The sequence below is a fragment of the Bufo gargarizans genome, chromosome 4, assembly GCF_014858855.1.
Source record: "Bufo gargarizans isolate SCDJY-AF-19 chromosome 4, ASM1485885v1, whole genome shotgun sequence".
In the NCBI taxonomy this organism is placed as follows: Eukaryota; Metazoa; Chordata; class Amphibia; order Anura; family Bufonidae; genus Bufo; species Bufo gargarizans.
In genome coordinates this window covers 212,604,039-212,611,882 of record NC_058083.1, presented here as the reverse complement: position 1 = coordinate 212,611,882, position 7,844 = coordinate 212,604,039, and the positions used below count along the sequence as shown (strand labels likewise).

General features: G+C 40.0%; 1 protein-coding gene across 1 annotated transcript; it reads right to left on the bottom strand.

Annotated features, from left to right (window-relative positions):
* Nucleotides 1–430: 430 nt before the first annotated feature.
* PLAAT1 (phospholipase A and acyltransferase 1) lies at nucleotides 431–3,588 on the bottom strand. The gene is made up of 3 exons (XM_044291091.1): nucleotides 3,450–3,588; nucleotides 2,130–2,398; nucleotides 431–532 (listed from the first exon to the last, which is right to left on the bottom strand). The coding sequence occupies exons 1-3, from the start codon at nucleotides 3,586–3,588 to the stop codon at nucleotides 431–433; spliced, it is 510 nt and encodes a 169-aa protein (XP_044147026.1).
* Nucleotides 3,589–7,844: the final 4,256 nt, after the last annotated feature.

The window sequence follows — 7,844 nt, the reverse complement described above, 5'->3', positions numbered from 1 at the left end:
CTTTCACCCAACGGCAGCCCCAGGTATGTAAACTTAGTTGAGTACCCTTGCTATAGTATGAGTAACTGTAATATTGAGTAATTGTTGGAAGCAAATATTGGATGTGACTTAGTAGCCCCAGCAAATATTCAATGTATGTGTGGCCGGTTTCTGTAGTTTCCAAAGGGATTCATTAAATTAGTTTAGTTGCTAATTGAATATGAAGTAAAAACCTTAATTTAATATCAACATGGCAGATTATCAGAAAAAGTAAAGCAATGAACAAACAAAAATGCATGCTTAAAATTGAAAATGTGAGTGATGTTTGCTGTGCTTTGTGGCTGTACAAAAGTGTGGATGTTCATCAAATTCTTGATCACAGGGACTACAATATCAGTGTTCTGTGTGATTTTATTGTATGTTGCTCCGCACTCAATTCTTTTGTTCTGTGTCAGTATTGTCCTTGTCTTGATTTATTTTGAAATATACCAAGAAGTGAAAATGCTCCAGCAGCTGCAGTTACGAACCCAATGGCACTTATAGCTCTGTTGGCCTGCAAAAGAACACATGTGCATCTAAGACTCTGTGACTATATATCACATTCTAAATAGACCTCTCACTGGTGAAAATTAGCAAAATGGCAGATTATAAGTGCTGCTTCTATAAGTAGAAGTGATTTATAGTATGGTTCACATTAGTGCTCCTTTGGTTGCTCTTTTCTTGCATGCAACAAATCCAAAACAAGTTAACTATAGCACTTGGGGGGAGATTTATTAAGACCGGCACTATGTACACCAGTCTTAAAGGGGTTACCAGGGTTGCACTGCAATCTTGTGCAGCAGCCACTTCAGGGATCACGTGCAGCACATTGGGCATATGATCCTAGCCTGGGGTTAGAACCCACATTGCATGTGTGCATTTGAATATCTCAGCACAGATTCAGACTAGCTCATGCACTGTGGGTTCTAACACCAAGCTATCTTATGCACACTATACGGCAAGTGATCCCAGAAATGAGATTCTGGTAAAACCCAACTAACCCCTTTATTTGTACTGTGCTGGCGTGAGATGCATCAAAATTAAGAGGCATACTCTCCTTTTGTGGTGCATGTTGGGTCACCTGTGACCCAAAGCTGAAATCTACTGCAGTCATGTTGATAAATGTCAGCCAGTAGAGGTCCTACCTACGGTCTATCTCCATTTGACCACATCCTGCCCACCTATAGGAAAAGTGATGATGGTGTCCAAAAATTTTATGGAGTTATAAACGTTATCTCAAATTGGCACCTGGAATTAATTTGTAACTTTTCTAAGCCTAAAAAATGGCTGAGAGCCACAATAAATATCCCCCTAAATGCTAGTATAATTCTGACCTGTTCCATAGACCTTTACAGGACAGGGAGATTAAACATTATGCAGGGGATATTTATCAAAACTTGTGCAAAGAGAAAGTAGGGTAGATACTCATAGCAATCATAGCAACTATTTTACTTTCCAAAAAATCAGCGAACAATGAAAAGTAAAACATTTGTCCATCTCCTCCACTTTTCCAATGCACTAGTTTTAATGCCTCTCCCAACTCCTTATTAGCTAATCTATATTGCAAATGCTGGAGGTAGTGTTCATTCAGAGTATAATCCAAGGAGTGAAATATTTAGGACATCAAGTGAACAGTCAGTTCTAGAAGTTCTTTAACTCTAATTTTCAGTTGTCCCCAAACTAGTGGATTAAGACTAGCTACAATTATGTCTCCCATAGACTACACAGAGAGAAAAAAACTGGAGATTTTGCTCCCTAGTTCTCTCTAAATTATACTGAGCAGTACTGAAGTAAATTGAGCACTTGGGAAAAGTCTGTGACTCTGCCTTTCTCTGAAGTCCCACCCTTCTACATAGACTTCTATGGGCACCTGTAACTTGATCCTTCAGTGAGCAGACAGTCTGTCTTGGTCTTACAACATGAATTTAGCAAGAATCTCAGAATGAATGTTAATTTAGTAAAGAAGGTAGGGGAAAAAAGAGCTTATGATGGGAAAAAGTAATTTTTCTCTAAGATATATTACAACGTTTATATTTTTCAATTCTAGCAATTTATGTAAAGTTATGTGAAAAGTTAGTGACTATTTAATAAATAATGTTATAGCATATCACCTGATCAGATACGGCTTCTCCATAACGAAGCAGTGTGACAAAATGTTCACAGTTATTTCCAAGAAGGTCGTAGCATATTTCCTGTCCAATAAATATCTCTGCTCGTTGAATAATTTCTTCTGCTGGAAGTGGTGTGTACTTATCATCATACTTATTGTTCACTTTGTAAGTATCATTTCCCACAACATCTTTGAGGAGCTGCATCTTTGCAAGAGCCTTTCTGCTGAAGACAGACTTTGCACTTGAAAATGAGGCAACTGTGTTTTCTTCTGTTAATGAAAGAGGGAACAACATTTCAGCTGAGGTTCATGAAATTCTGTTTAATGATACCAATATTTGATTGAATTACAGGCTGCAGTACTACTGTCAAGATCCAGTAGTTGCCCTTTAGAACAATCAACAGAAACAGGCCATTGCCAGACTATAGGAACACAATTGATAGACTTGGATACCTGGAATGTGACCCCATGATCCTACCTTTGGATCCATAAAATTAAACATCTCTTTAGTTAGTGATTAGTTATGTGCATGCATTTCTATGTAAAAGTACAATAACGTTGCCAAACCAATACAGCAGATTAGTCATTATATTATTAGTAGGACTCCATACTGTTTCATGATGCTCAGTAGTCAAGATGCACCAGGTCCATTGTTGAAACCTATTTCAAGAATTAATAATAGTAGCCCCTATAACCTTAAAATTGTTATTATTAGCATGTTAGAAATGAGAGATGCAAGAATCAATCGAGTAGCCATTCAGTCTCCTGGAAAGGCAAAAAAGAAACTAGTCTACCAAAGATGAACTTTGACCAAACCAAGCATTCAATAAATTAATCCACTTGGTCTTCAGGAAAGAACAGTAAATCACTGAACATCAAATAGTAAAGCGTGTATCCCTTTTTAAAGGATTTCAAAGACTCATTTTCATGCTAAAGTAACAATAAGGGTAAAGTGTTCTTGAGTTTTGGTAAAACCTTTCATGATATAGAGACATATGGAAAGTTTTGATAGGTGGGGGTCTGACTGCAGAGATCCCCACTGATTGCTAGAATGATGACAGAGAAGTGTGTGTATATCACACTGTCTCTACTCACTGCAGAGGATAGAATCAAAATGGGTCTATAGACTTCTATTAACACTATTTCCTGCAGGGAGGAGAGAGAATGACATGTCCTCCTTCTAGTGATTAGTGGGGGTCACAGCACTCAAGACTCTCTATGACATATCAAAAGTTTTACCAAAACTTAGTGACCCTTTCACTTTATATTTTCCTATTTAAACTAGTGTGCCTAAAAACAAAATGTTCTTCTCCATACATACCCATTGGTGCAACATTGATGACATAGCCATCACCAAGATATAGTGCCCAATGCTGGTATGCTGGCCGGAATATTTCAATTAGGTCCCCAGGCTGGAGATTATTGGGGATCTCCTCATTGTGTCTGTCAATTGAAGCCATCTGAAAAACATAAATTGCAAACTATTCCTATTATATCTTTGAAACATGAATAAATGTTTATTCTCAATGCCAACGCAATGTGAATTGCCATGCTAGGAGTGAAGATGGGAATGGCCATGTTCAGAGTCCATATAACTAACTAACCTTATCATAGGTATATTCTTCTGTATTATCCATATATTGTAATTAACAAAATACAATAAATCCGTAGCTTCAAATTATTTGTACAAGGAGGCCTGTATTTTCCACTATGAGGGGTATTCAATAAGTTATCTATCCCGGAATGTTCTGTTCATGTTAGAGAGCTGAGCTTGCCTGTGCAGATTGAGACATGTATGGATATACAACACACACAGAAGCAGTTCAGTCTGATAAAAGTACTGGAAGTGACAGGATAGCAAGTGCAGTACAGTGCGGGTCTGGTGTAGGACTCCCCTGATGGATTGTAACAGTATCTGCTGAAAGACCCCAAGTGCCGAACCAACCCGAAAAGGTAAAGACCCGACTAGCCAGCAACAAAACCGTTGTACAGCTACATAAGCTATTTCATACGTGCAAACAAAGAGCAGCGCGGAAGACGGTGGAAACAAGCTTGCAAAGACACCGGCTCCTATACACAACGGAGCGGTATCTAGAGTCACCAAAGGGATACGGAAGAAGCACCTACGAGGGTCTGGTACAGCATCTTATTGAACGGCAATACCAGTAGAAAAAATCGACTGCTGAAGGAACTCAGCGGGACGCCGCTGAACAGTGAGTATAGCAGGACGCCGCTAAAACAATTCACTGAAACTTTTCATAGTAGTTTGCTTTACCAGCATAATTGGAGGAAACGCGATCTTTGAGGATTTTTGCGTCCGTACAGGACAGTACTAGTCCCATAAGATACAGAGCAAAGAAAGTGACTTATTGCTCAGCACGGAGGCTTTTTTCCCATACCACCCAAAATATTATATGTCTATGTTTTAAAGTGTGTATTTTAACTACTTGAATTTTATTATATGTGTATCTGAAGATATTCAAAGTATTTTAGTGTAGGTGGGATTTTCATGCGATTTTAGATAGATATGTTTTATATGTATATGCATGGTCCGACAATACAGTTTTTTGTTTGATAATAAACTATATGGTCCCATATAGAGTGAGAGTGCCCAGTAATTTCATTTTTAATTCAGTGCTTACCAGAGGAAGGGTGTTTCCTCTTTACTGAGAGCACCTCCAACTTGAGTTTATCACTCCAGTGCGCCACACATCTATTGTACTATTAATAAATGTTTATTCTCAATGCCAAAGCAAAGTGAATTGCCATGTTAGGAGTGAAGATGGGACCCATGTTCAGAGTCCATATAACTAACTAACCTTATCATAGGTATATTCTTCTGTATAATCCATATATTGTAATTAACAAAATACAATAAATCAGTAGCTTCAAAATTATTTGTACAAGGAGGCCTGTATTTTCCACTATGAGGCGTATTCAATAAGTTATCTATCCCGGAATGTTCTGGTCATGTTAGAGAGCTGAGCTTGCCTGTGCAGATTGAGACATGTATGAATATACAACACACACAGAAGCAGTTCAGTCTGATAAAAGTACTGGAAGTGACAGGATAGCAAGTGCAGTACAGTACGGGTCTACAAAGAAAGTAAGGGATTTGGAGCTTCATTCTGTGATTATGGTAAATTCCTTACAAAAGAACAAAAGAAGCCTAAAGAAATCCATGAAAGGATGATTACTGTATATGGAACAAATTGATTTTGATCTGAATTTCAATTTTTTTTTTATTTGCAACGAATCCGAATTTCGTGCTTCGCAGTAATGAATTGTTTCTTTCCTAAAATGGTGGCTACACATGTTAGAAAGTGAAAGTAAGAAGCTTGGGAATGTGGCATGATAGAGTTAAGCGGACACCTGGATGTTCAGATTCGACAGGTTAGGCCGAACTTCACAAAAAAGTTTGAGTTTGGAACCCGAACTTGACCCCAAACCCGAACCCCATTGAAGTCAATGGAGACCCAAACTTTTAAACACTAAAATGGCTGTAAAAATGTCATGGAAAGGGATAGAGGGCTGCAAATGCCAGCAAAATGTGGTTAAGAGCATGGCAAGTGCTCTGCAAACAAATGTGAAAAGAAAACTGACTTTAAATAACATAAAATACGTACAAATAAAAGAAAAACTTGATTTATGAGGTGGAGGTCCATATGGAGTAGGAGTTTGAGGAGGCGGTGGACGTAGCGGTGTAGGTGGAAGCAGCGGTGGAGGAGGAAGAGGTAACCAACACTGGTTTTTGGTGTTCATTTAAATATTTTTTTAAAATTAGGGTACACTCCAAAAGAGTGTGAAATATCCAAAATACAAACATGAGCAATTGCACTGTAGTATAACAATAGTTGGTTAAGACCTGTATACATGTCTATTCTGCACAAGGTACGGACAAGTCCTGTGGAATCCATGCCTGGTTCATTTTAATGAACGTGAGCTTGTCCACATTGGCTGTGGACAGGCGGCTGCGCTTGTCTGTGATAACGCCCCATGCTGTGCTAAACACACGTTCAGATAATACACTGGCTGCAGAGCAGGCCAGCACCTCCAAGGCGTAAAGGGCAAGCTCAGGCCATGTGCCCAATTTGGAGACCCAGAAGTTGATGGGGGCAGACCCGTCATTCAGTACGTGTAGGCGTGTGCACACATACTGCTCCACCATGTTGCTGAAATGCTGCCTCCTTCTAAGACGTTTCATATCAGCTGGTGGTGCTGGTTGCTGTGGCATGCTGATAAAGCTTTTCCACATTTCGGCCATGCTAACCCTGCCTTCTGAGGTTCTGGCGGTGCCCCAGCTGCGTTTGCAACCTCTTTCATTCTCCTCTGCCTTTGCCTTGTGTTTCCACTGTGCCCCCGCTGTCAGGTGGGAATGCCACTAGCAGCGCGTCTACCAGCGTGCGCTTGTAGTTGCGCATCTTATGATCACGCTCTAATGAGGGAATTAAGGACGGCACGTTGTCCTTGTAATAGGGATCCAGCAACGTGGCCACCCAGTAATCAGCACAAGTTAGAATGTGAGCAACTCGGCGGTTTTTGCGGAGAAACTGCAGCATGTAATCGCTCATGTGTGCCAGGCTGCTCAAAGGCAACAAAAAGCTGTCCTCTGTGGGAGGTATATTGTCTCTGTCTTCTGTATCCCCCCAGCCACGCATCAGTTATGGCCATGAGCTGGTCTGGGTGCAACTCTGCTGTGAACACGGTTCCTTCTCCTCCATCTCCTCCTCTTCATCCTCCACCTCGTCATCCTCCAGAACTGTGCCCTGGCTGGACAATTGTGTACCTTGTGTTTGTGGGTGCAGGAACCCACACTCGGAGCCACTTGTGAATGACTGGCCGAAAACCCTATGAAATTATCCCTCTTCCTCCTCCTCCTCCTCCTCCTGTGCCACATCCTCTTCCATCATCGCCAGCAGCTTTTTTTCAAGGAGGCAGTAATTTTTTTCAAAGCCAGAAAATTATTGAAGTATTTCAAGCTTGTTTTTAACAATAACAGATGCAGCAAGGAATGTAAAATGGAGTATTTTGCCCAAAAAGGGTGTTTTTTTAAAACCCAGAAACCCAGAAAATGATAGCTGTATTTCTAGCTTAAAGGGAACCTGTCACCGGGATTTTGAGCATAGAGCCCGGGACATGGGTTGCTAGATGGCCACTAGCACATCCGCAATACCCAGTCCCCATAGCTCTGTGTGCTTTTATTGTGTATAAAACCCGATTTGATACATATGCAAATTAACCTGATATGAGTCAGAGCTTAAAAAATATAACTCTTCTCTGGTCACACAAGTAAGATATGACTCTTTTATGTTAATTTGCATATGTATCAAATCGTTTTTTTTACACAATAAAAGCACACAAAGACTGGGTATTGCGGATGTGCTAGCGGCCATCTAGCAACCCATGTCCTCAGCTCTATATCCAGCATCCCGGTAATAGGTTCCCTTTAAATTGCACACTGACTAATGCTGCAGAGGCCCCAGATGGAGGGAATCGCCAAAAACTGGTGTTTTTTTTAAAAACCCTGAAAATTATCAAATTTAAGTATTTAAAGCTTGTTTTAACAATGACAGATGCAGCAAAGGTTGCAATATTAAGTACTTTGCCCAATAAGGGTGTTTTTTTTTTTTTTTTAATAACATAATATGACAGCAGTATATAACGCAAATTTCACACGTACAGATGCAACAAGGGCTGTAAAATTGTGTATTTTGCG

Bases quoted from the DNA above. Each gene is read 5' to 3' on its own strand.
- PLAAT1 (XM_044291091.1), bottom strand. From the start codon at position 3,588: ATGGCTTCAATTGACAGACACAATGAGGAGATCCCCAATAATCTCCAG. The intron at 2,399-3,449 runs GTATGTATGGAG...TTTCATTAACAG, and splicing joins CATCAATGTTGCACCAATGG to AAGAAAACACAGTTGCCTCA. The intron at 533-2,129 runs GTGATATGCTAT...GTTCTTTTGCAG, and splicing joins GAGAAGCCGTATCTGATCAG to GCCAACAGAGCTATAAGTGC.